The sequence below is a fragment of the Manacus candei genome, unplaced genomic scaffold (genome assembly GCF_025592945.1).
Source record: "Manacus candei isolate 608988 ecotype Guabito, Panama unplaced genomic scaffold, ASM2559294v1 h1tg000071l, whole genome shotgun sequence".
Taxonomy (NCBI): Eukaryota; Metazoa; Chordata; class Aves; order Passeriformes; family Pipridae; genus Manacus; species Manacus candei.
The window spans coordinates 6,074,348-6,101,109 of record NW_026138119.1 but is presented as its reverse complement, the minus strand read 5'-3'; the positions used below and the strand labels follow the sequence as shown (position 1 = coordinate 6,101,109).

Below are 26,762 nucleotides of genomic sequence, written 5' to 3'. Positions count from 1 at the left end.
CCGGGGCGGAGCGGGGCCGGCCCGGGGGCGGAGCCGCCCCCGCCCCCGCCGCTCCCGCCGGGCTGACGTGGCCCGGGCGCGGGGCGGACATGGCGGACGGCAGCAGGCAGAGCCGGTTGGCTGCGGCCAAGAAGAAGGTGAGGGACCGGGGGGGACGGGACAGGACGCGACATTGTCACCACACCACACGGCGGGGCTGGGGCGGCCGCGTTGCGCGGGCCCTGCGCGGGTCGGAGCCCCGGCAGGGCCGGGCCGGCCCGGGCCGAGCGCGGCCTCCCCGGAGGGGCGCGGGCCGGGCCGCCGCCCCCTCGCTCCGGGCCGGGCCGCGGAGGGGCCGCGGGTGTCGAGGCTGCGGCCCGGCCTTCCCGGCGGGCGGTCGGGGCGAGGCCGGGGCCGGGCGGCCGCGGCGCTGTGCGGGAGTCCCGTGTCCCCTCTCCTCCCCCCCCGCCTCCTTTTTAAATTATTTTTTCATGTTTTTTTCCCGTATTTTTTTCCCTCGGGGCGGCCCGGCCCCGTCCGTCCCGGCCGTGTCAAAGTCACAGGAACGCGTGTGTGTTCTGGCAAAGTGTCCTGGAGTAGTTCAGGCTTCCATTTTGAAATGCTCCCAGTGGTGGGATCCTCCTCCGTCCTGCCCCGTCCCCCGCTGCCCCGCCGTGCCCTGCCCTCGGTATTTACAGCGATAACCCCGGGACCGGCCCGTTCGGGGCTCAGGTGCGCAGGAATTGCACAGAAACGCTGCCAGGACTCGAGTTACAGCTTATCAGACCGGCACGTCCTGAGCCAAGTAGCTGTGATTAAAAAATCATTTGTAGATGTTTTCTCCCCTTAGTTGTTGCAGTGTCTGTACTGATGTGTTGCCTGCCTGTGGGGATTGCAGTCTTCCTTCATAAAATCTTACATGCAGCAGCAGATCTTACTGTCAGGCAGTGCCTTTTCGCTTTGCATGCAGGATTAATTGCCTTTTATTAATTTTGCCTTATTGCTCTTAGTTATAACACTAAAAAGCCCCAAAAATAGTGCTTTTAATCTCCTTATAGCTGCACTGTGGAGTATCAATTTTTTTCCCAAGAATAGCATTGACTGTAAACAAAAGTTTTACAACTCAAATGCTCTTGTCATAAACCCATCACTTTAGATCTTACTTTATCCTTCTCTGGGTTTGTTTTGATTTTTTTGTCCCAGAGGGGCAAACTCATGGAAGAGCATTTCACCTGTCCTAACACTTGATCTGTATTATTAGCCAATAGAGTTAAGTTTTGGGGTTTTGTTGACATTATAGAAGGCATGTTTTTTTGGACTTCAGACTCTTCTTCTGTTCACAGCTGAAGGAATATCAGCAGAAGAACAGCCCTGGAGCAACTGCAGGAACTAAGAAAAAACGCAAAACTAAAGAAGGCAGCAGACCTGCCACTCCCACCACCGATGACCAGCAGCCTCCAGAGAACGTGAGTGCCTCATTCTTTCTGTTAAATCATTTCCCACCTCCCTGCTCTTTGGCTTTCTGGACAACCTGAGCGGTGCTGGGAAGTGGCTGTGCTGGTGTAACAGCTGAGTGGTGTAGGTGCTGTATGAAGTGTCCTACAATAGTTGGCAGCTGCCAACTTTCCAGTGGTGGAAGGTGCAGCTGGATCTGGGGTCTGTCCAAAGTGGTGGTGACTGTGCCCTGTGCGTGCCCAGAGCTGCTGTTCTGAGGGGTTTGCTCTGGACGAGGCTGGTTCTTTGGCTGCCTTTGATTGACGTTTTCTCTCTGTCCTTCTCTGAGCCGTTTCTCTTTCCCCTTTTCTTTCGCCTCCTGTAGATTCAGAACATTCTGAAGGTGCTGGTGTCAGACCTTAACCGCTCCAATGGGGTAGCCATACCCTCATTGGACAAGAGGAAGGTGAGGCAGTGCTCGTGTCCCTCGCAGTGACTCGCTGTCCCTCCCGCATGCTTCGGGTTCTGTCCACACTGACTGACCTCCACCTTCGGGGTGGAGCCTTGTCCTCACACATCCATTGTCAGTTGCTTCAGTTCTGTTGCTGTTTTTATTAACATGGAGCTCTTTGTGTTTCCATCGTGCTTGTTTCCTCCTCTTTTGTGTCAAACTTAACACGTGGAAAAGTGAACCTTGTCAAAAAGTCTGCTCAGTGTGTCCTTGAGACAGCTGGGCTTTGAGGAAAACAGGAAGAGGTAGTGCTTTCTTAGCCTGTATTTCTCCTGCTCTGAGTGTCATTGCTTTGTCTCCTGGAGCCTGGTTTCTGAAGGGCACGTTTCTGCTCATCTCCAGGCAGGGAGCTGCCCTGTCAGGTTATTCCAGCCACCCATGTTATGACAGGCAATGGAACTGGCACAGGTGATGTACAGTCTGGCAAGTGCTGTGGGTTTAAATATGCTTGGGCAGGAAGTCAGATACTTCAAAGCCAAGCATGTACAGGCTTTACGGTATTCACATTCCCAAGATCTTGAAGAGGAAAGGGCAGGAAGTGTGCCAAGAAGGGATAGAAACATGTTCAGAAGCAAACATGAACAAACAGCTTTTTAAAAATACTTTTTAAAATACTAGTTTTCAGACAGTCAGTTTATTTAAATGAGGCTCAAATTATCATAACTCAGGGAAGTCAAATTTTGTAGGCCACAGTGTTCTTCCAATTTTGTTGTACCAAAGCCCTGCTTTTAATTTTCACTTGCATCATTTTGGCAGCGTTGTTTCAATGTAGTTGTCATGAAGTAACTCGTTATTATATTTACTGCATATCCATGGGTCTCCAGCAATAAATGTAACTATAGTAATCACATGGGGTACCTGATAGATGCAGTGAAACCTGCAAGATGGAATGGAGTTCACTCTGAATTGCCTTTGTGTCCTTTTTCTTCTTTTTTTTGGTGTTCTGTCCACCATACAGCAGCTGTTCTGTCCAACACAGAGTTCCTCCAGCTGGACCGTGTAGGTTCTGTATCAGTAGAACTTGAGTGTTGTGAGGACACACTGCCAGCTTTGGGGTGCTGGGTGTGCCTGTCCAGCCTCACAAAACCTGTGTTGTGACTGAAGTGTCATTCTTGTCCTGGGACTATTTTCAGTTAACACTAATAAGCTCAGTGTAATTTAAATCTCAGAGAAAGAGACTTGTTTCACATTGGAGGCTGTGATGAAGATGGGTGGTCCAGGGCTGTTGCTGAGGTGATGTTTGGCCTTGCAGTGAAGGCCTACCTGTGTCTGCAGCTTTAGTTCTGTTCTGCAAATGGAGAATTCATGACTCTTTTCATTCTTGTTTTCCCTTTTTTTTTTTCTCTTTTCTTTAGAGATCTGATTGGCTGTTATGGAATTTGTGGTTTGTTGTGCCTGTGGTTTTAGGAATAATTTGAAAACCTTTAATTGCAATATATATGGAAAGAAAGGCTTCTCTTTCCAGTTGCTGTCTTGTAAAAGCCCTGAGTCAGGAAAATGCTGTTCAGAAGCTGGATGCTAATAGGGCAGAAAAGCTGATCGTTGGCAGCTGAGCTGCTGCTGCCATTGGTGTCTGATGTGAGGCAGAGCCCTCCCTTCTCACCCACTTCAGCCTTCTTGGCTCTGAAACACAGAAAAAACAGCAAAATAGGAGCCTTTGTGTGAAAGCAAACAGACCCTACTATATGCTAAGCTGAGCAGAATTACTTTTTATTCTATATTATTGGAAGCTCACAATGCATAATTTCCATATAAATGTTTTGCTACTAATGCTTTCAGTTTCCAACAATTTCAGTTCTTCAAATAGTTTGTTGGTTTTTTTTTTAAGTTTATTTCAAAACTCTCATTGTGAAGGCAGAAGGAAGAAGTTCTTTTGGTTAAGGCACGTTACTGGTTTTTGCATCTTGAAGCATTGAGCTAAAAGAATGTCCTGATCAGAAGAAATTAAGGAAAAATTTTTGAGATGTGCTGGGGAAGGAATTCCTCCTGTCCCTCTGATGTTTATATTGGTGAGTGTCTGACTGATGAAGGTGAAGTAACCTTTAGCTGGAAGAAGTGGGGGAGTTCCTCACCTTCCTATAAGCACCTAACATATATTGCTCCTTGAGGGCACAAGTATCTGTCCTGCTAAAAAGAAATGCAGAAAATTCTGTTTCTGTCTGCAGTCTTCCAGCTTACTGTTTTCATTAAATCTGTCTTCACTGTTGCTGTATTAACCTTGCTACTGGATTAATGAGTGAAGTGCTGAGCAGGTAAAGAGGGAATGCCAAGAGAGGGAGATTTCTTGTTTCCCGTGAATGCCACGAAGGAAGTGACTGAAATAAGAGGGAACTTTTCCAGGTGGAATTGGCAGAGAGCTGCAGTGTATTGGTGTGGTTGAATGTTGAAAGATTATCTCATCTGTTTTGTGCTGTTTTTAAGTGATGACTTACTGGAGATGGATGATGAAATCAAACAAATTGCCATAAAACATGAGAGCACTGCTGGGCTGTTATGGCTCTGGAATGCTGTGCAAGAGATTAAATGGTCCAGTTTACTGTGGCTTGGTAGAGGGGGCATCAGATGCAATTCATCCTCCCACAAGGGCTGGATGGGAACTTGCATTGCTGTCCAGAAATAGTGTTTTGGCCCTTCTCTTTTCTGTTTGGATTCTTCTAGTCATGGGATCCATAGTTGCAGCAGGGCCACGGGCACCTGCTCCCAGCCACCTCCCTTTGGCCTGTTCATAAATGTCCTGTTTCTAAACTGGGGGTTCATGGCATGCCACAGATTTCACTGAGTTTTAGATGGAGCACTTGAGTTTGACCAGCCCAGTTCTCAAGTAGTCACTAACCTGTTCATTTCCATCTTCATTTGCATACAGTGACCTGTGTTTTCCCCAGGCACAGCTCTAAGGTGGTGTTTTTCAAAGCACAGTGACATCTGCCCTCATTTGCTTTTTGGGGAATCTTTTGCAGTGAATCTCATGTGTGAACTTACAGCTGGGTGACATTATTGCCCTGTGTTAAAGAAGGGAATTGGACCATGGGACATGAGAGGGCACAGCTCTGGAACACTGTTTGTCCATGGTTACAGTCACCTGCTTGCTCTGGGGAGAACACAGGTTCCCTTCCACATGTTCCTAAACAATTGATTGTTCACATCTGTCTGGTTTTCACTGACGGGTCACAAGGTGATGTGTTTGTGTGTGTGTGTTTTTGTCACTTTGCATGAAGGCTGTAATCCTGTGCTGTGTTTTGTGACAGGCATACTTTGACAGTGATGTTGCCACTCGTAGTGCTGAGCCGCTTGCTCCCGATGTCCCTGTGCTCTCTAACAGCAACAGCCTCCCTAGTTGTGGTTCTGTTCTGCCTGCTCCTGAGAGCATGCAGCTGACACAGGTTTGTGAATTATCATCAATATTACCATTGAACCGTTGAATGTTGGTTACTGATGCCACCTTTGTGTGGAGAAAGATGATCTTCATAAATATGACATGAGTAGTTCAGGTTTTCTGCTGTTGAAAGTACTCTGTTTTCCACTCTCCATCCAGTCACAATGTGTCTGTGAGAGCAGAGAGAGGATGTGTCCCTGCAGCTTCCAAAGCTGTTTTCCTTCCCTTTCTCTCCTATTCATTATCAAAAAGTACAGAAGGTCTCCAGTCAGAGCAATCTGTGATTCAGTTGAAGGTTTTTCCAGCAAAGTGTTGATTATACTGATGAGTAGTAACAGCAAACATAAAGCCTGTGACACTTGAGTTTCTCTATTCCAAGAAACCCAGACTCACACTACCCAGAAGTGATGTGTAAGCCAGGAATGGGTTGGTGATTTTCAGTTCATCTTCCTTTGGGAAACAGTAATTACAGGAGCTGTGGAACCTGAGCCCAGGTGTAATCAAGTGTTCATGACACATTCATAAATGTGACTCCCATCTTCTTTTACAGGCTTGTAAGTTTTTGTGTTTCAATCCACAGATTCACGAAGCCGGGGATCATAAAAATGCTCTGGATGAGAACAGGTGAGTGCCTGTGTTGGCTTTGCAGCAGGACTCCAACAAATTAAGGTTTTATTCCTGCCCAGTGCTGTGCTGATTTGGACAGTTCCCTGGGAGAGGTTTTCATTGTGAGGTCTTTGTTCCCAGGTCTTTCTCATCAACAGAAAGTCTCCGCCAGTTGTCTGAACAACTCAATGGCCTGGTTTCCCAGGTATGACCTCCTTTTCATCCATTTGTTGCATTAATTCTCCTGGTGTTTGATGTGGAGCTTTAAGCAGCCAGCTCAAGGAAACACTCTCCAATCTCAGAGATGTCTGCAGCCATCCTACTAAACCATATGATGTTTAAGCATTGAAAAGCAAAAAATCCCGTTTTAGGAATGTAGGATTTCAGCAGTAGGAAGAAAAGCAGAGTGGGATGAATGAATTGCATATATTCATGGGAAGATGTACTCTTGATTTAGTGGAAAAGAATCTGAATTCAATCTGCATAATTCAAATCAGCTTGTCAATAGGGGCAGCCAGGGTCTCTCCTGAGCCAGAAAAGTGTTTCCTCTGCCTGTGTGTGGTTGGTTGAAGTGACAGGTGCTATAAGGAGTGTTATTGTTATAGTAGGTTCTTACTTAATAGTGATTTGTTGCCTTGGGGACAAAAGCTGACTTACTTCACTGATTTACTTCTAGTCTACATCGTATGTGAATGGAGAAAGTGCTGTTTCTTCCACAAATATTAAGGAAATGGAAGTAAGTTGTTCTCAGTCTGTCATGTTTTTTTTCTTATTATTTGCTGCTGTTGATCCCTTGTTGGGACTCTGTGCTTCCAGCAGTGTTAGTGAGGCCTAACAGAATGCACAGGTCACATCCATCACTGTCTAGTGTCACCTGGTGCTTGGGTAGTTGTGGTCACAACAGTCAGAGGCAGGTATTCAAGGTGTTTCCAGTTTGAGGACTGGGGATAATCTGGCTTTCATGCAACTGCAGTTCTTATTTCTGATTCACTTTTATGTCAAAGTGAAGCCTCAGCAGAAACGGATAAAATAGGTTGACATCCCAGCTGCTTTTGTTGAAACCACAGATTTTGTTTTGTTTGGAGAATCTGATTATATCAAACTGTGATAATGATTTATTTTTCTGTCCTTTTTAATTATTGCTTTTTTCCCCCCCCCCTCCTCCTCTTCTGCTCCTTCCTTTTTCTCCTGTATGCATGTGCCCGTCAGACACGTTACCAGGAGCTGGCAGTAGCCCTGGATTCCAGCAATCTAACTAACAAACAGCTCGTTACAGAGATAGAGGAATTGGTAAGAAACAATCCAACCAACCAGTTTGACATTGTCTTTGCTGCTCCTCCACGCTCTCTGGGTGTCTGCAAGGCTACGGGTTCCCTCACAGTGCCACAAGGAAGGCTGCTCACACAGCACTTTGTAAGGAACAAAATGGGCTGTATGGAAAACCTGGGAGGAGGATCAAAGCCTAAGGCCACTCGTGAGTGTGTTGGCTCACGTGAGGAAGCAGAGACAGAATTTTGCTGTTTCCATTTAAGTGGGCTCTGTTGATCTCCTCATGCTGTCCCTGGATGATAAGCATCCTGATAAAACAGCTATTTCTGGTCCTGGTCTGAATCCTTGAAATACATAGTTCTGGTGCTGGCAGCAGTGTGAAAACCTGTTTCTGCAGGTGGTGATGCTGTTCTAAATTTATCAGTAGAGTGGGAGCAATAGGTCCAAGAGAGCCTGGGGCTGTTTTCTGATCATATCCTCAGCTTCTCTTGGCACAATGAATGAACTGCTTTGTCCTGTGGCCTGCATGGATTCCTGCTGCTGCTTTTCAGCCTTCAGCTTTAACACTGCAAGAAATGCAGCTAAGTGGACCTGTTTCAGGCTGAAAAGAGCCTTTCTTGTGTGAAATACTTTTCCCCATTTTGTTCCTCCCTAAAACTAGGCTTTTCCCAAAGTTCATCATTTCCCAGTGTACCCCATGACCCCTCTTTTTGTTTTATTTTTGGTTTTGGGTTATTTTTGTTCCATTCTGTTTCTTTTTGCATTTTAGCTGGGCTACAGAGGTATAGTGCATTGCCCACCCAGGATTCTCCTTGTTTGCCAGCTTTTCTGTTTGCCTGGAGCTCTGCAGGGCCTTTGCTGCATTTGTGCTCTTGCCTTTGCTTTTTCTGGTTATGTTGAGTGCTGGCATTGCTAAATCAAAACCTCATCCCCCCTCCATCTGTAGTCATGTTTCAAAATGCACTGAAGGAAGTAGTGGTAGAAAGAAACAGCTTGGCCAATACTCATTATTTGGGGAGGGGGAAAAAATACTACTTATTTAGTTACTTATGAGGCATCTGTGAGAAAACTGCCAGGGGGATAAGAGCTGCAAAGGGCAAACAGCTGCAGGGTTTGGTAGCTGCCACTTTTGTCTCCTTCACTCCATACCTACAGATGCACCATGTGCAGTCACACATCACCCATAAGATTGAAATTGGCTGGGACAGAATTATCCCTTTCCTTGCATCTGGCTCCAGCTCTCTCTCATACCACCTTGGTGGGAGCCTGCCAATGTACGTGCAGCTCTGCATGACTTAGAGGCCAGTTGTTAACTGGGATAAAGGTCTAGGGAATTATTTAAAGGAAAAGACCATTTATTTTTTATTTAAAGTGGTTTTGGTGATTGTTCTAATACACCAGGATGACTGTGATTAATTGCACAGATGTGGGATATTGCAAGTTTAACTGAAGTTGCTGGATGCTCAGATAGGAACATACAGGGATTTCAACAGAGGTACTGGAGAGGAACTGTCATAATGTACTGAGCAATGAAAAAGATATCAAGTGTATTAATGAAGGGAGCCCCGAATCTCTTACTTTTAATAGTTGAGATCAACTTCCTGGTCTTCTACAGAAATGGAAATTCTTTTTGCATTAATTTTGCATTAATTGCATATTATCCTAATTTGTCAAAGTGAAAATGTTTCATCAGTATGAGAATATTTTCTCTTAATATTGGTGCATCAATTTTCTTCCGTAGAAACAGCAGAACCAAGAAGCAATGAATCAGCTGGAGAAGGTAAAGTGTGTCCTATTTTTGGATACATAGATACAGAAATAGGTATCTGTGTCTCTAAGGAGTATAAAGAGTCATGGACTGTGGCACAGGAGTGTGTGATCTTGTCTCATGTTAGATTCAGTTTAATTTGTAGCATCAGGCTGAGTATTTTGAGTTCATGATTTGGCTCGGCAGGCAGTGTTCTGATTTTGACCAAAGCTAATATTTAAATACTCAAGTTGGAGGAGTGCAGTGGGAGCAGGAGGTTACAGTAGGTTCTTGCCAGGAGCTTCCATTCCAACACTGCCACGTTTGTGCTGCAGTGGTTGTGCTGTGCTGTCACTGCTGTTCTGGGATGGAAAAATGATTTAAGTAGCTCAAATAATGGAAGATGAACTGTGTCTTTAAAAATACTGGTAATATTTACATGCTAGAGATACTACCAATTAATCTATACTTTTCTAGTGTGACATAAAACAACAGGGGTTAACTGGTTTCCTATTTGTGCTGAATAAGCATAATTTGTTTCTACAGGAAAAGAAGGAGTTTGAACAGAAATTTTCTAAAGAGCAAGCAGCCCTGAGGGAACAGCTACAGGTAAGGCAGAGCCTCCATTACAGTAATGTCACCTGGCTTCTGCTGTTTTCTGATTAGTGACCACTCAGTCTTTAACATGGAAGGAAGCCATGAGTCCATTCCTTCAGGAAAACCGAGAGTGTTGGTCAGCCAGACTGTACTTAACTGCAGGAGCCCTTTACTGAATTACCCTTTTGTGGCAACAGTGGGATTGCAGTGACAAGCAAAGAAGTTTTGCGCTGAGCTGGTTTTCCTTTCGCAAAGGTTCACATCCAGACTATTGGAATTCTCGTGTCTGAGAAGTCTGAGCTGCAGACAGCCCTTGGACACACTCAGCAGGCTGCACGGCAGAAGTCAGGTGAGTGACTGTGAGCACTGCAGCCCAAGCTGGTGGGTACACTGTGGGTTTCAAGTCACAGGCTTGACAGTTGCTGGCAGCCAGTTCACAGCACTCCCTGACTCCTCAGTGAGCAGGATTTGGCACTGGCACTGCTGCTGTCATCATCCAAAGGGGAGCATGTTGGTCCCATGGCAGTTGAGGTTCTTTTGTGCATCACTGAAGCCTTGTCAGCTCTGTTGGGCCTGGTGACTACCCCAGACTGTTCTTTTCTGATTCTTTTAAAACTTTGTTCCTGTTCTCCACCCTCCCTCCCACACAGCTGTCATGTTAATGTAGGTTTTACCCAAGCCTTTTATTCTGAACTACATTTGAGCAATTTATCCTAATAGGAAAAAATCCCCCAAACAAATATTGTCTCTTGTTCTGCAAAGGAAGTTTCATCATCTCCCTCTAAAAGTGAGGCAGGTAGTTACAGAGAGCTTTGCTTCCAGAGCTGCTAGTGAATCACCTGCAGAGCCAGGAACCAGTTCTGCTGATACACAAAGCTCTGTGCTGCCTGAAGAGCTTGTTGACAAAGTAGAAAGTGCTGTTCAGCCAGTTCCAAAAAGCTCTTTGTGGTGTAGCTGTGACTGCCTGTGCTCTGACTTGTGCAGGGGAAGCTGAAAGCCTCGCTGCCCGTTTACATTCATCTCGCCAGCGGGTGTCGGAGCTGGAACGCACCTTGTCCTCCATCTCCATGCAGCAAAAACAGTCAGAGAAGGTAAGAGTCACCTCTCTTTGTGCTTAACCAGCAGCTCTGCCTTTGGCTGTTTGCTTATTACTACACTACTGCAAAGCCTGTAGTCCCTGCTTAGAGAAGAGGCAGAAATTAACCCTGTTAATTATTAATTAACCTTGTAAAGCCCTGTATTCTCCATGATCAAGGCAAACTTCACTCAGGTTTCTGTGACTACTAATCATATGGTCCAGTTGCTGTCTTCAGATATGACACCTCACTTCATTAGTCTGGCAGCTTCACACAGCAGAGACCTTGTCCCAGAATTCTCCATCAAACACACACTTCAGTATTGATACTAATCCAGAAGTTTGCAGAAATAACCTCGTTCCATTAGTAGCATCACATTTGAAAAGACTGAGCACACTTATTCCTGGCAAATTCAGGTGGTTCTAAGCAAACTTGTCCTGAGGTTTTTGCTAAAGTTATGACCTTTTCTGGTTTAGCTGATCCATTAAAGGTGAAATGAAGTATTTTTTTTAACTTCTTTTGTTTGGCTAAAGTCTGTAGATGCATCAATAGTTTCTTTTTTCTCCAGCATAATAAAGAGCTAGTGAAGGAGCGAGACAACCTGAAAATGGAACTGTACAAACGAAGGTAAGTCCCTTCTGCTCATTACTGCAGTAGGACTCTTCTCAGAGAGCCCCAAAACATAACAAGGGGCACAGACCACAGGTCTCCAAACTTGGAAGGTTGGATATTCAATTACAAAAAAAAATAGCCACTAGATGTGACATTTCTGTGATTCTAGCTGCCAAGAAGCACTGGACTGTAGATTTATGACCTGGACATCAGCAGACCCGGAGTACATGCAGTGGTGCCACTTTAATCTTTTGTTTGTTTCAGCAAAAGTAGTGAGGAAATAAAGCAGCAGAATTCGGAGCTGTCAGAGAAAGTTCATTCCCTGGTGTCCAAGAACTCAGCTATGAAGTTGGATGTGGAAGATTTGCAGAAGAAACTGGAAATGGCTGAACTGATGATTCAACAGGTGAGGGCAGATCACACTGATCATTGTCAGACTTCCTTCTGAGAGGGGGCAAGACTTAACTCTTGGCTTTAAAGGAAGGTACAAAAACTCATCAAGACATCCCTTCAGTGAGGCCTTGGAGGAACAGAAAGTTTGTAATCTAAAGAGTTGGAGCAGTAGATTTAAAAACATTGTGACATTGGTCTGCTAAAAGAGTGTTGTACAGTGTGAGGGGGTGACTGAATGTACCAAGTGAGGAAATATGGTGACTTTTCAGCTTGTATCTGCTCAGCACTTTGGTTACTCAGCTGTGCAGTCTCACTGAGTAACCAGCTGAGTAGGGGTGGTGTTTGTACCCACCCAAGCAGAAGAAGCTGGATTGGACAGTGGCAGCTTGGAAGTCAGCTGGGGAAAGTTAGGAGAAGCAGCCAGTTAGAAAGAGACTGCATGGAGCAAGCTGTTAGCAGGTCAGAGAGCAAGCCTGGTGTTACCCTGGGCCTGGGAGGGAAGAAAATGCTCTTTTTTTTTACTCCTAGACAGTGGCTTAAGTTACCCTTGAAAGAAAGCCAACTGCTGCTCTTTTGGGAAAAGTACTGTGCCTCAACTGAATCAGTCTTGCTGCTTAGTCCACTGACGTGTTCCAGACATTGGCTTTAAATTCCTGACATGTTTGACAATTTTTAAGGTCACAGACTTTTATACCATCTGATCTGGCTGTGTAATGCAGACTCTGGAAATGCAGAGTTTCTGAGCCAAAGTTTGATTAAGTCCTATTTTCTTAATTAAAAAAAAAATCAGTAAGTGTAAAATTGGTAGGGAGTAGCTGCCCAGTTCAGCCTGTTTTACAGGATTAATACCTTAAGCTTTAAAAATTTTAATCCTCTTTTTTTTTTCTTCACATTGAACTTCACTGTGAGTTGGAGCACTTTAGAGAACTGTAGAAGGTTACAATGTGGATTGTGTGGCAGGTTACTGTCAGGGGAAAGGCTATGCAGGAACTGAGTATTAACATTTTGCCTCAAATTTCTGATTTTTATTGACAGTTCTCAAATCAGACAGGGAGTCTGGATGCAAACCAGCAGCTGCAGATGGCTCTGGAGGAGAAGGCGAGCCTGGAAGCCCAGGTTGCTCAGGTAAGAGGTTGTATGAAATACAACCCAGATCTTGATGTCTGTAAAGAAATTTGTGTGGCAGAAAAATGCAGCCCGAGCTTTGCACTGACCCTGCTTTCTTCAAGCTTTATCCCTTAAGCAGTCACTGCCAAATTTATTCAGCCAGTGTGATTTTCTTTGTGTTTGATTTTGCCTTGAACAGCTCTCAGAGTCCCTTCAGCAGCTCCAGGCAGAAAGGGATCAGTATGTAGAGAAACTGAAGGAGGAGGGGAGCATTTGGCAGCAGCGGGTGCAGCAGCTCTCTGAGCAGGTAACCCCAGGGGCAAGGTCACACTGCTCTGGACAAACACAGGCTGCAGGAAATGCACCCTGAACGTTGTTCTGATTTTGACTCGTGTGGCCTTGCAGGTCCACACGATGGCAGAGGAGAAGGAGAAACATATGGCCCAAATTCGGGAGCTGGAAGCCAACATTACAGAGTTGATGAGTGCATCAGGTAGGGCTTCCAAAGTGGGGCTTCCCACTGCAGAGTGCCAGCTGGATAGCTCTGTCCTGCTGTGCAGGTGCTTCCACACACATGTGGGTGTGAAGCTGTGAAGACAGCTGGAGGCCAGCTGACCCTTAGAACCCTCTTCTCCTGGCAAACAGCAAAGGAATTCCTGCAGTGAATGGCCCAGCATCCTGATTCTGTCTGTAGTACCTGCCTGACTGTGCTGCTGGCCTCTCTGGCCCAGGAGTTTGGGAAGGCAGGATGCTCTTGTTAGGGCTGTGGGGGATTCAGCAGACAGGAGGATGCTGTGCTTGGTTTTGGGGTAGGTTTGCTCCTTTGTTCCTCTCAGTGCTGTGCACCGAGGACTGGACACTGCAGCTGGTGATCCCTTCTGGGTCAGAGAGCCCTACAGGCTGGGGTGTGCCTTGTGTACCCAACAGGGATGTGTATTACCCAGGATTTACCCTGTGACTGAGCTGCTTGTCTTTCCATCTCCTCAGCAGTGAAGCCCATGGATGTGGAGCCTTCCTCCCCGCCGGGGCCCACGGCAGCAGAGCTCAGCCTGCAGGAGGAGATCCAGAGGCTGCAGCAGGAGAAGGAGGAGCTGCAGGGGCAGTACCAGGCCCAGGTCCGGGACAATGAGCAGCTGAGCCACCTGAACCAGGAGCAGGAGGAGCGGCTGCTGGAGCTGGAGAAGGCTGTGCAGCGCTACAACGAGGAGTCTGTGGACAGGCAGCAGATCCTGGAGGACATGCAGAGTGACAAGGCCACCATCAGCAGGGCACTGAGCCAGAACCGGGATCTGAAGGAGCAGCTGGCTGAGCTGCAGAATGGGTTTGTCAAACTGGTATGTCTCTTTTGTGCATCTTTTCCCACTGCTTCCCTCACTGGTGAAATCCTTTAGTAGTGTAGATGTAAAAAACTGGCAGAAGCATTTATCCCTCTCTTGTCCTGTTATGCTATGGATTCTCTGTCTTCTAACACCATGCCAAGAGGTTCCCTGTAATTCCTTACTCCCTCTAGTGCTCTGGACAGGTGAAACCAATGTCTTTGTCCAGAGCAGTTTCCTTTTCCCTCTCCTCCCCTGGCAGTCAGGCTGTTTCTGTCCCTGATTATTCCTCCTGCCCTTTTAACTTGATACACATTTCCTGTATTTGCCCATGAGGAATTTCTCAGCAGTCTTTCTTGCTGCTGTCATTCTTGCCCATCCTGGAGCTGAATCCTTACTCTTGCTTTGCTTCTTTCAATATAACACCTTCCCCTTTGGGGCCCTGGCAGACTGACACATGGTCTGGCTGCTGATTTTTTTCTTTAGTCCTTTCTGAACTTGTTTTTGAATGTCTGTGGCTCTGTTTGGGATATTCATACCACCCATCTGCTTGGGAGCTGACAAGGCTGCGTGATGTGCCAGGCCTCTTCTTGGCACTGTCCCAACACTGATTTCCCCTGGCTCTTTCTTTGCTCTTCTCCCATCTTCTGATCCTTTCTTTAAGTTATTTACTGTCCTGAACAGTCAATATATGGCCTTTAATTACAACCTAGAGTAACACCAGGGATGGCACCCCACTGTATTGGGAATGCATATGGTTTATTGAGAGCCTGTGTTTTATGGTGGCTGGGGCAGTTTCCTTCCACAGTGGTGTTTGTCTTGCAGACAAATGAAAACATGGAGGTTACAAGTGCCCTACAGTCAGAGCAACACGTAAAGAAGGAGCTGGCCAAGAAGCTTGGGCAGCTGCAGGAGAACCTGGGGGAGCTCAAAGAGACGGTGAGCACCAGCAGGGGGATGGCAGGGCCGGTGCAAGCTGCTGGCAACTTCCCAAACATTGATGGAAGGATGGAAACGAGCATTGTAACGATCAAGCTGGGAGCCTTCCCCTGTCGTCTGCTGCCTGATGTGGGCAACCAGCATGTGGGGGCAGATGGTGGCTGCCTGCCTGGTTGGTGGCTTTGGGGCAATGTTGACAGCTTGGATCATGTTTCTGGCAGAAAGGGTTTGATGTGGTGGTTTGATCTTGTTCTCTCAGCTGGAGCTGAAGACACAGGAGGCCCGGGGCCTGCAGGAGCAGCGGGACCAGTGCTACAGCCACCTGCAGCAGTACACCCTGGCCTTCCAGCAGCTTGCAGCTGAGAAGGAGGAGCTGCACAAGCAGTACCTGCTCCAGACACAGCTCATGGACCGCCTACAGCACGAGGAGGTCCAGGGCAAGGTCACGGTGGAAATGCACCTGAAAGAGCTGCAGCAGACCAAGGTAACAGTAAAAGGGGGCAAGTGGAAAGAGGGGAGGAAAAGTGAAATATTCAGTGAAAAGTCGGGTTGAGTTTTTGCAGTCCCTTCCACCGTGGGCTGTTCTGTGATTACACCCTGTGCCATACAGGTGAATGATGCTTGTCTGGAGCAGAAGCACTTTTTTTGTGTTGTCTGTGTGTGATGCTACTGTCTGAAGAATAGTGACTGTTTGCAGTCTGGCTTAAGTTTCAGTGATCTTCTGCTTCTCCCCTGCAGGAAAGTCTGGAAGCTGTAGCCAAGGAAAACAAAGAGCTGCAGGCCCAGATCAGTCAATTGGCAGCAGAAATGGATGGTAGGATTTTGCACCAACTGGAGGGTGAGTAGCTGCATCAGGGAGCAGGCAGAGCTGGGCTCTCTGGGGTATTGCCTCCTTGTTCACCTTCCTCCTTTCACAGAAGACGATGAAGCAATGAGTGAAGAAATCCAAAAACCTTCATTTGTGATCCCAGAGAAATTTGAAAGCCATGAAGAAATGGTGAGTCTTAATGGGTATAAAAGCCTTTGGTTTTAGTTCTAAAGAAATGTCCGGAAAAGGACGTTTATCAGCTGTGATCCTACCAGCTGAGTGCAGTCATGAGGGGAGTTCCTTGTGCACAGCAGCAGGAAGCCAAGACTTCTGCAGCATCCTTGCAAAACAGGCTGGAAGTCTGGCAGTGGCTTGCCTTATGAAGGCAACTCAGCTGGCACAGCAGCTCCTTAATGGGGTTTTGATGATGATGTTCTCTTTAATTTGAAAGCAATTTGGAAATGGTGTCAAATATCTGCTAGATTTTTCTGCAAGTACAGTCACAATACTGCAGTCAAAGAGGTATCATGGGAGCCAGTATTTAACCTGCATGTTGGTACTGCTTGCAAATGAGAGAAGATACAGTAGCTGCTGCCTGGTTCAGTTCCAGGACAGTCACGCAGTACTTTGGTTTCCTACCCATAAATAAAATGAGGCAAACTGTTACTCTGTCCTGAGATGCACCACTGACCCCGCTGAACACCGGGAAGCACTAATGTGCACACTCTGGAATTCTTCTTAGGTCACCTTCGTGACCTCTGCCATGTCCCAAGTGGAGCAGGAGAGACAAGGCCTGAGGCAGCAGCTGGCTGCTCAGAAGCAGCAGTGCAGGACCCTCCTGCAGCAGATCACAGCTCTCAGGCAGGAGCAGCAACATCACATCGTGCTGGATGGAGGTAAAACTCTACCACAGTTTGGGGACAGTGTGACCATGAGCTGTGCCTGGGCCAGCTGGCTGTGGCTGCTCTGAGACAGACTCACTGTGCCTGTGAGTGCATCCTGCCCTAGGAGGAACTGTAATTTGCACACTTCCCCTCCAGGTTCCATTATGGATACTGTTCCAGTGGAGGTTCATGAGGCTTTGAAAACTGCCATGGACAAGCTACAGGTAAAGCGAAGGATCTCACGTTGTTTCAGCTCTGCTGCTCTGCTCAGCCAGACTTGGATCCAGTGTCAGACAAACACAGCACACAGACTGTAGGAGAATAAGTAGCAGATGTTCCATAATAAGAAGCTCCTTCCTAAAAAGCTCATCACAGTCTGTCTCAGCACAGGAAAGCTTGCAGCAGTAACTGCCCTCCCACCCCTAGAGGCTGTGGAGTGACCACATTGACCCGTGGTCTTTTCCTAAAGAAATAGCTGAAAACAGACTCTTCACCCTGCTGGGGTGAAGCAGGTGGTCTGCAGTCCAGGAGCTGAGTATGACCAGAGCTGTGCTGCCCTAGCAATGAGAAGCTAAAAGACACCTTGTTTCATGCAGAGATGCCTTTTCACACCTTCTCTGTTTATGTTCCTTTTTAGTGTGAGATTGGAAACAAGCTGTAAAGGAGCAGGGTTTGTTCCCCAGGCTCAGACCAGTGTCAGGGGGTGTTGTCTTTAGCACAGGTGTTGTCTGTACGTGACTGACCCCAGTTTCTGTGTTCAGTTGCGTTTCACAGAGCTGATGCACGAGAAGGCTGATCTGAAGGAACGTCTGGAGGAGCTGGAGCACCGCTGCATCCAACTGTCTGGGGAAACAGACACCATTGGTATGTTCAGGCAGCACCAGCACAGGCTAAAGCTTGTTCAGTGTGTTACATGTGGAGCAGAAGGTCCCCAACAACTTTTGGAACTGGAGCCCTCCAACTACTAAGCAGTTCCTGTCTCCTACTGCTGCCTAACTGGGCTAGGTCTCCAATCCAGGGCTGGGTTTCCTGTATCCTCATGCCACATAACTCTGTGCTCACCATAAGACTTGTACCTCAGTCTTGCTGACACTCCTGACTCTTCTCTTGTCTTCCAGGGGAGTACATTGCACTGTACCAGAGTCAAAGGGCTATCCTCAAACAGAGGCACCAGGAGAAGGAGGAGTATATCAGCAGGTTGGCTCAGGATAAGGAAGAGATGAAGGCAAGGAATCTTTCCTGTGGTACTGCTCCAAGCAGGGCGGGCCCAGGGAGCACTTGCACAGTCCAAACCTTCACACACTGTTCCATTTGTGACAGGGGTAGGACTGCAAACTGCAGAGGTGTGTTTGTGGGTAAACATTTCATGGGCTTTCCTTTCCTTTGGTGCAGATGAAACTACTGGAACTGCAGGATTTAGTGATGCGCCTGGTCAGGGAAAGGAATGAGTGGTACAGCAAGTATGTAGCAGCTGCTCAAAACCCAGAGCTGTTGGGCAGCCAGGCGGGAGCTGTGCTGCCAGCGGAGAGGCGCATCGAGCTCAACGCCACCGACGGAGAAGGTGAGCTACAGGACCAGCTCTGAGCATGGAATGGCCCTTGGAGTCGGTGTTGTGTGAGGATGGGAGGAGTTACCTGCCTGCCCTGTCTGTGTTCCTTACAGGGTTACGAGAGGTGAATCTGTCAGAGGAGGCGGAACAAGAGGCTGCTGTTCTTCATCAATCCGGTTTCCCCCCTATCGACAGTAAAGCTGCTCAGCCAAACCAAGAGGACCCCACAGCAAAGCAGATAATGCAGCTTCTCAGAGAAATCCAGAACCCTCAGGAGAGGCTGGGCTCCCTGCCCGAAAACCCGTGCATTCCCTTCTTCTACCGTGCTGATGAGAACGATGAGGTCAAAATCATGGTAGTTTAAGTGGTGCTAAATCTGACTGACAGCAATTTTCCATGGGCCTGAAAGGACTTAAAACTGACTTGTACGTGCCCATACCTCTGCTCAGTGCCCTCGGTCAGAACAGATTCCTAAAGACATCAGTAAAGAGAGATTGCATCAGATGGAACTCGAGCATCAGACCTCATCTTCTCTTTCTCTTTTCTGTTACTTGGTGTGCTTGGAGTACAGGCAGACTCTTAACTCATCCTGGGAGGCAGCTGGTGCTGGCACATCACCTGGGCCAGGTTCAGGCTGAGGGGAAAGGAGTCCGTGATTTTGGGCAAAATGACTTAATCCCTTGTCCCAGACTCTGCTGCCCCAGCCGTGACTGAGCCGCGGTTCAGATCCGTCACTAACGACTGTCATCAGCCTCGTTCCTTCCAGGGTTCCCAGAGTAACTAACTTGTTCTGGTTATGGACTCTTTAACAGGTTGGGTTTGTTTCATACTACGTATCTTAAACTCCCCCCTTCCTGCTGCAGCCTCTCTCTTGCACCTGTATTTGGGAACAGGCTTGTCAGTCTCTGAGCCCCCAGCGAGCGGCTCCGGGGCAGCACCTCCAGCCCTGTGTTCTCATTGCCAGGGGAAGGGACTGAGGGGGGCCTTGGGGGGCTTTTGGTTACTTGACAAAGCTTTATGTGATTCTTGGGAGTGGGGTGGAAATGTAACTGCACTTTGAAGGATGATGTGTTTCACTTGTATGTGTCTGAAGGTTTTATTTATTTTAAGAAATGGGAGAAATAAGTAAAAGGAAACCACTTAATAAACATGCTTCGTTTTGAATTTCTGGACTCTTAGGGGTTCTAGTTCTCCATCCCTGAGCTTTCCTCTTCTCCCATTTTGGTAAGGAGAGCAGTAGAGGGGTGGAAACCAAGATCCTGTGGCCCAAGTTTCTGGGACATATCAGCACCTGGCACTGCCTTGAAGCCACAGCCCTGATTCTGAGGAGAAAACAAAACATGGAGGGAGGAGAGAGCTCCCTGAAGCAGGAGCAGAACAAATCTGTGTGTGGAAGTGGTGAAGTGAACTGCATCTGGATATCCTGCTACTGAATTTGCCTTCAGGCAAGAACTGCCTGTTCTTAGGAGGGCTGGTTTCAGCAATGGAGTTCTAAGGGAAAGCACAGGTGAGGTTTAAGGGACCTGATCAGCCCAGCTGTGTGATCAAACACGAGCCTGGGCTGGTGCCTGAAGCAGCACCCACCACCTTCCTGTTACCTGTGGAGATACAGAGGCAAGCACAGGAACACAGAATCAGTTTTTGTTTGTTCAACAGGAGAGACCGTTCATTTCTTCATGTCCAAGCTGGTGAAGCTTTACACCAGCGTGACAGAGAGCTTTTCTTCTACTGCCAGAGGCAGATTAAGTGGGGGTTGTTTTTTTTTTCAAATGGTCCATCTCAATATTTCCATATACAACTGAAAAAAGAGCACAGAGCACACTTAGTGCTTTCCTGTGATCCCCCAGGGGAAGATGGAAGGAGGTTTCTGAACTCCATTTGAATGGCAGGAGTGGTGTCAGTCTGTTATAGCACAAGCAGCAGTGGGGATGTGTACATACTGTATCTGTGTAAAATGCTGTATGTTCTTTGAAGAGAGACTAAGCCTGTTGCAGTGTTCATGCCTGCTCCAGCTATTCATAAATCTGTATCATAACTAATAGGGGAAGGGCTGTGACTTAATACAGAGCATTATTGTAAATGGAATAAATCTTCATTGGGTGTTTAGTACTGTGAAGGAGACAAGACCAGTGAAGGAGGTCTGTGGTCTGTTGCAGAGGTGACTTAATCCTGTTACAAATTTGCTTTCTGAATAAACTTATTCAGAGGGGCACTGACTAGATGTATTTCTTCTGCACAGATCACCTTGAAATTAGGCCAGAAAAAGGTAAGTGAAGAATGAATTCTTTATTGAAAGCACCTGCCCTGACAGTGACGAGCTTTCATGAATGTTTTCTGTAGCCAGACTGCTGAGAGGTTTCTCTTGGCTAACATTTCACATCCAGACCCCAGCTTCAGATTAATTTTTTACCTTTTTCCCTTCAAGAGCATTTCCCTGACCTCACCTTTGCTTGGAGTGAACCAAGAGCAGCAACTACTGTTCAGCTGCCACCCAACAGCTTTAAACTGGAGAAACTGCACTGGCTCTGCATCTCTGATTTGAGAAGAAATAGAAAAATGCTTCTTAAAGGCCACAAGCACCAAACAACAGCAAATAGCTGCTACACTGGAACAAGGACACTTTGGATGAGGCTGGAGAGCAGGGGATAGGATTTATCTTGCCTGGGCAGGGTAGCTGGTATTCTCATCAGAACATACTTGACCCCTGACAATCAGATTAGAGGTTTCTAGTTTTGCAACATAAGGCTCTAATACTGACTTGAATAAATAAAGAATATTTTTGAAGGCAAAACTATGTAACAGCCCTGTGTGTAACACCAGGGATAGATGGACCAGGTCTAGTGAGGGGGAAAAAAAAAAAGGAGGACAGGGTAGGGCAAGCAATACCTATAGATGGAACAGTCAGGAAGGAATCACTGGAGATATGGAGTCTATTCACTCAACCCCCATCAGTGGCTTACTATGAATAAAATCTTGAAGGAGCTTTTCAAGAAGAAATCTGTGTGCAAAATTCCCCCCTCCTGTATGTCCCACCCCTGAAGCACCTCCACAAATTTTCTCCTACAAAGGGATTTACCTTCTGCACCTGACAAGCTGTTTCACTCTACTGCAGCTCCTGGACACCACTGTTGCTGCAGATCTTCTCCACCTTCCCTATTAGTGACAGCACCTGCTTGCATGTACAGCTTGTTAAACTCTATGGGATGAAAAGATTAGGTTATAATCAAACACAGCTTGAAAATCACCCAGAGAAAGAGAGATGGTTTTATTCTAGTCGTGGAGACCTTCATTATACAGAAATGAGAGTTTATTTCATCCAATAAACGAGAGTGACAGGTAGATCACAAACTGCATCACAGCTACTACCAGCACTGAGACAGTTCACCCACAAGTCTGGGGTAATACAATAACCCAACTGCACACAGCAGAGAATTTAACAATCAGCTCAAAAACTCAACATTGGGATTTGGTTAACTTTTTGGATGTCTTTGTGTATATATATATGTATATAGATATTCTTTTCCTACTTGAGTATTTCCTAAAATTCACATGGAAGCACAAATGGCTTTAAACACCTGGACATATATAGATTTTTCATCTTATATATATATTTATAGATATTTATAACAGTAAAGATATGTTTCTCATTACTACAATATACTTGTTTAACTCCTTTAAGCAGCTGGGAAGAAAAAAGAAAAAAAAAACAAAACCAAACAAAACACCCCCCCCCCCCCCCAAAAAAAAACAGTTTCACTACAATCACATCTGATATGTGTGTGTCACAAATTACAAAGAAAACAAGCCATGTGTGAGATTCGAGTCAGACCATTCCAGGACAGAACAGCTAAGAGCAGGCAAAGAGTCTCAGAGGGAGCAGGACTACATGTCAAATGGTGGTTTTGGGCTCTCCGGGCGGGCGGGACTGGCCTTACCCGGCCGGCTGGAGGTCAAAGACAAGAAAAACAAAGAAAAAGGGAGAGAGGGAAGGAAAAGGAGGAGAAGTAGTAAAACAACAGTTAAAATACAGAAAGGAACTGGCATCAGAACAATAGAGGATCCACAACAGAAATTAAGAGCAATAGCACTGAAACGAGAGAACTTCAACGTGAATCAGGCCTGGAGGAAAGCCTGGAACACAGGTGGCTCATTCAGCTCTGGTAGAGACATGACATCTGAGATGTACAGGGTTGATATATTTTTTTAATTCTCAAGTTTTTTTGTTTTCTTTTTTTTTTAATACATGTAGCATGAAGAGTAAAAACCAAACCTTAAGATGAGTTGTGATCAACAACGGTTACAAGTTTTCCCAAACACGTACCATCCACATGCAAGAAAAAGGCTACGGAAGAAAGTCACCACAGTACCCCAAAAACACTGAGAGATGTGCTTATTCAAAGCAGAAATATTTTCAACAGAACACCACACAGCGAACTCCCTGAAACATTTGGCTGTCCTTGTGCAAGGGGGGAGCAGCGTGTCTATTCCCCTCGCCCCGCTGGGGTGTCAGGAAAAGTCAGCCAAAAATGATGATGCAAGACAACTGCTGGCAGGAGCCAGTGTGTCCCCAGCAGGAATTCCCCAGCCCTGGGGAGCCGAGCAGGTCTGTGTGCTCCTGCACGCTGAGGTGTGTGCGCTATCTCAGACTTCACTCTAGCAGGACTAGATCTGTTCATTCCCCCCTCCCTGCCTCACTTTGATAAAAGGTTGATTGCACTGTTCCCAACATGAAATTTTGCACCTTAGAAGTCAAACTAATACACAGGACATCTAATCTGTTCCTAACGGTGTCACGTGTTTCGACAGCATGTGTTTTGTTTTTTTTTTTCCCCTAAGTCACGCCTTTGTCTTAACTACAAGAAAAGAAAATAGCTACAGATCAGTCCTGGGTGCTACAACTAAGTGGTGCAGGCAGGACACTTATCCAGGCAGATGGAATTACTGGACGGACAGCCACCACTTGGACTTAAGGGTGTCCCTGTGGCTGATCTCTCCAAGGAGCCTGTGTACTTCAGGGATCCATGCCACTGAATGAAGGCTACTCTACGCTCACAAAGCAATACAGGACGCACGAGCGAAGACGAAGAGCTCGATCACTAGTGTTTTTTACAACACACTGGGAAGGGGGTGGCGGGAGGCAGAGATGTGGGATGGATGAGAGGAGTGACTGTGGCTGAGGAAGGGAGGGTGGGATGGGGAAGCCGCCGGCACGGCGCTCGTCGCCAGCTGTCTACAGCCTCAAGTTATAAATCTAAGAGGGACGGTTCGGCCGGTCGGATTATGGTGGGTCGAGTAGGTGAGGCGGGGCCCCTTCTGCTGTGAAAAAGCAGGAAACAAAAACAAGAGAACACACACTGTGGTTAGCACAGCAGTCGCAGTCACGGTCACACGTGGTGCTTCTCCACCTCGCCGGAGCCAGCAAGAGAATCTGACGTGAGGCACAAACTCCACACGGGAGACGCACCAGGCCTCGCACTGGCCTTTCTGCACGGCCCAGATCACCTGTAAAGCAATCCCCTGCACAGCCAGGTTTGCTTCCCCTCTGAAATTTGGAAGTGCAGAGATTTACTGCCAGTGAGTGCACTGGCTCCGGGATGAGCGTGGAGAAGCACAGACAACAGTGAGCTCCTGTATCAAGCACATGACGGTCACACAGCATGGATGGGGCCCTCTGAGACGTGCTGCTGGCAGAGGTTCTTGGCTGGTTTGGAGAAGCACCTTCTTCCCCTGCCCTTGAGGCTACTGCAAGCCTGAGATTCCCTGTTCTGGCACAGGAGACTGATGTTGGATGTCAGGGCCAAGCTCACCATTTCAGTTTTCTAGTTCTGGCGCTCAGCAAATGCAGCTTCTACTTCAATAAAAGGAACTTTGGCTACTGCCACTCCCTTCTGTTCCAGCTCTTTTGCTGGTACTTCAGCAACATAAATGGGCAGCAACTTAAGTGTTTGCCCTCTGTATGGATTAAGTGTTCTAGGCTCTCCTTCCTGTAAGGGACTGGGGGCAGAAAAAAGCCACAACAAAAAATACAAGACAACACCCCTGCCATATCTCTCAGCTCATTACTTCAAATTACTTATTTACTTCAGGCTCAGAATGCAGGCTTTAAGAAGTCTATAAATAAACATGTGTTCTGTAAGACAGCAAGTCCAATCTGTGGTTTTCCTTTAAAGTGTGCTCCCTGCAGTGTCTGCAAACTTGATGGTGTTTCATTAAGATGGACTAAATTGTTCGGTACCAAGCCAGAGTAGTTTTAAGGTCCAAACTGCCTGAAATGCAAAGAGAAAATCCAACAGCATACAGATCAAATTGAAGGGAGCCCCTGCACTGATCATACAAGACCAGGTGTCCCAGAATTAAAGACTCAATTCTACACTGACAAGCTTTAATTTAGATTACAGAGAATCAATTGACTGCTGGAAATGAAGGCCCTCCCCTGACACTGGGGCTGAGGGGAGAGAGGGAAGAGTAGCAGAGGAGGAAGATGTTTGCACCAGAAGACAAGTCTTTGTTTTGCACTGACTGCAAATCTATAATCACACTGGTACCAGAGAAGTTATACCCCTATAAATTGGGGCAAGTCCCATCATCTTAGCAAATTAACCAGAACAATTCTCCAGTCCTGTTTATTAAACCTCAGCAGAACCTATTGCTCCAGATCTATTAAGCCCCAGATCTCAAAACAATTACAACCACTTGTCCCTTGCCTTGGGAAATAATACATAAAAATAAAAAAGCTTCAGACAGTAAAGCCACTTTCAAATGCTATTTCCTTGACTGAAAATGTCAATGGGGACTGCAAGACCCCAATATCAGTATGGCAATCAAGCTACTGCTCCTGTACAGCAAATAACAATGGGATTGCTCTAACCCAGAAATTACAATCACCTTGGAAGGATGCTGAAATAATACTATTGTCCAGAAGTAAAAACTGCAATGGGATGTTACAGCTGGGGGATCTGTGACCCTGAGCTTAATGACATGTGGGATCTGTGCATTATCTCTAAGGGTGCTCACAGTGTAAGTGCAGCCACGCCAACCCTTTGATGGCTTTACTCTCACTGGAACAGCAACAGCACTTGAATTAAAACCTTATAGAACTTCAGCTCAAGCTTTAGTGAGATGCTGTTGCATCATCACATGTATTAGAAGGCATTTCTCGAGAAGGTTGAGGGACTTTGCATTTCAGGAGTTTGGACAGGCTGTGCTAAAAGCCTCTCTGGGTTTATGTGCAAAGGATGCTCCAAGTCACCAGATTATGTCGTGTTCTGGCAAGAGTGGCCATTTGAAGTACAAGTAATTTTCAGGTAGATGGGCTGCTTTTTCGTAATGTACTAGGATTGATTTTTGCAGACACTTATTCCTCTCAGCATTCAAAGCATTTTAGAGGGAGGGGCTGTCAACTTTTTAAATTTACAGGTTTTCTTTCTCCTGAGGTTTTCTGGAGATGTTTGCAGAATCTGCCTGGTAAGGTTAGAAAAGGCTGAAAACTGTTTCCCAGCACTAAAAGGGACAGGGAAGTCTCTCAGGCAACATTTACCCCTGAAATGCTCCTTCAGTCTGACTTCATTGCTAGTCAAGCCTTTTTCTATCATTGAAAAGTCACTTTCCTCTCTCAGGACAAGGAACAAAAGTTTTGCTCACAGGGAAGCCTGTGACTGTCTCCAGTATATGAAAAGGAAGATCTGAGTCCTGGCAGGAGCCTAAGGAGATGAGTTACAGTGACTGTCACATTCTTTGAAGTCAGTCTTTCAGGGCCATACCCAGAGAGAACACTGAGCTAATCATGTCTAGGGACCATCAGGCTAATAGGGAGTTCTGCTGATAAGGATCCAACAGGGGTGGTAAAACATTACATTTATTCCCTTGGACTGCAAAAGGTTTTGGGTGTAATTTTTTGGGTTGTTTGTTTGGGGGTGGTTTTTTTGGTGTTGTTTTGGTTTTTTTTTTTTCATTTTTATTTCCTTGGTGCTCTTTATGCCAGATCAAGAACAGAATGCCCCATAATGAGGTACAGACAACAGCAAGGCTCCTTCCCGAGGCTGTTCACCAGGATGCACATTTCCAGGGTTGTCAGGGATGCCTGCAGTAGGCAGAGTTTTGGAGGACACTGCTGATTGCTCCAACACCTCTGCAGTGTGTCATCAGTGAGGAGGGCTGAGGGATGACGTCCTCAAAGATGCCAATCATGAGCAATCACTGCATTGGTTTGATGTGATGTGGCAGCTCTCAGCTCTAACTGCAGTTCTGTGCAGCAGTAACAGACACCATCTACTGCAAGATGTGACCCTCCCTGCCCCTGGAACAGGGGCTTGAACTTCTGCTTGTCCTATTAAGGCAGGATTTCAGCACATGCCTCTCATCCCCAGTTCTCTCTGCCACAACCAGCAGCAAAGGGAGTCTGCAGGAGCTGCTGCTGCTCCACTCCTCTGTCACAAAACAGCCACAGAGAAATGGAGAAGGAGCCCAAAAAAACCCACATCTGCCCTGTTCTGCCTTCTGTATCCCTTTGTCAATAAGACTACAGGTTCCCAAGGAAAAGACTCAGGAGAATTTGCTGATGCC

At 46.6% G+C, this 26,762-nt stretch overlaps 2 protein-coding genes across 27 annotated transcripts in view; one reads left to right on the top strand and one right to left on the bottom strand.

Annotated features, from left to right (window-relative positions):
• DNM1 (dynamin 1) overlaps nt 1–26,762 on the bottom strand; it is a 98,294-nt gene that overhangs the window by 10,124 nt on the left and 61,408 nt on the right. For 8 of the 19 annotated variants that reach the window (XM_051808145.1, XM_051808149.1, XM_051808140.1 and 5 more), the window contains one exon: nt 21,891–23,516. The exons of 1 other annotated variant lie outside the window; for it this stretch is intronic. In XM_051808145.1, coding sequence (XP_051664105.1) covers nt 23,444–23,516 — 73 coding nt within the window. In that variant the 3' untranslated portion in view covers nt 21,891–23,443. Of the gene's footprint in view, nt 1–21,446; nt 23,517–26,762 lie in introns of those variants that run through there. 10 more of the 19 variants (XM_051808148.1, XM_051808155.1, XM_051808150.1 and 7 more) reach the window with 5 other exon arrangements.
• On the top strand, nt 2–19,023 carry GOLGA2 (golgin A2). Of its 8 annotated transcripts, none has more exons than XM_051808131.1 (28): nt 28–137; nt 1,323–1,445; nt 1,799–1,879; nt 5,170–5,304; nt 5,878–5,921; nt 6,045–6,108; nt 6,580–6,639; nt 7,113–7,193; nt 8,914–8,952; nt 9,466–9,528; nt 9,772–9,865; nt 10,501–10,607; nt 11,161–11,219; nt 11,469–11,610; nt 12,633–12,722; nt 12,904–13,011; nt 13,110–13,197; nt 13,695–14,038; nt 14,846–14,959; nt 15,219–15,443; nt 15,698–15,797; nt 15,877–15,956; nt 16,510–16,663; nt 16,808–16,875; nt 17,413–17,515; nt 17,770–17,876; nt 18,044–18,212; nt 18,314–19,023. In XM_051808131.1, the coding sequence occupies exons 1-28, from the start codon at nt 90–92 to the stop codon at nt 18,562–18,564; spliced, it is 3,141 nt and encodes a 1,046-aa protein (XP_051664091.1). In that variant the 5' UTR covers nt 28–89; the 3' UTR covers nt 18,565–19,023. The 8 variants fall into 8 exon arrangements, with proteins under 8 accessions (XP_051664093.1, XP_051664091.1, XP_051664092.1 ...); XM_051808132.1 differs by having other exon boundaries at nt 13,692–14,038; nt 15,880–15,956; XM_051808130.1 differs by having other exon boundaries at nt 13,692–14,038.

Excerpts from the sequence above, each read along its gene's own strand:
- GOLGA2 (XM_051808130.1), top strand. The coding sequence starts at position 90 with ATGGCGGACGGCAGCAGGCAGAGCCGGTTGGCTGCGGCCAAGAAGAAG. Across the intron at positions 1,880-5,169 it reads CCTCATTGGACAAGAGGAAG|GCATACTTTGACAGTGATGT; the intron begins GTGAGGCAGTGC and ends GTTTTGTGACAG. Across the intron at positions 14,960-15,218 it reads TGGGGGAGCTCAAAGAGACG|CTGGAGCTGAAGACACAGGA; the intron begins GTGAGCACCAGC and ends TTGTTCTCTCAG.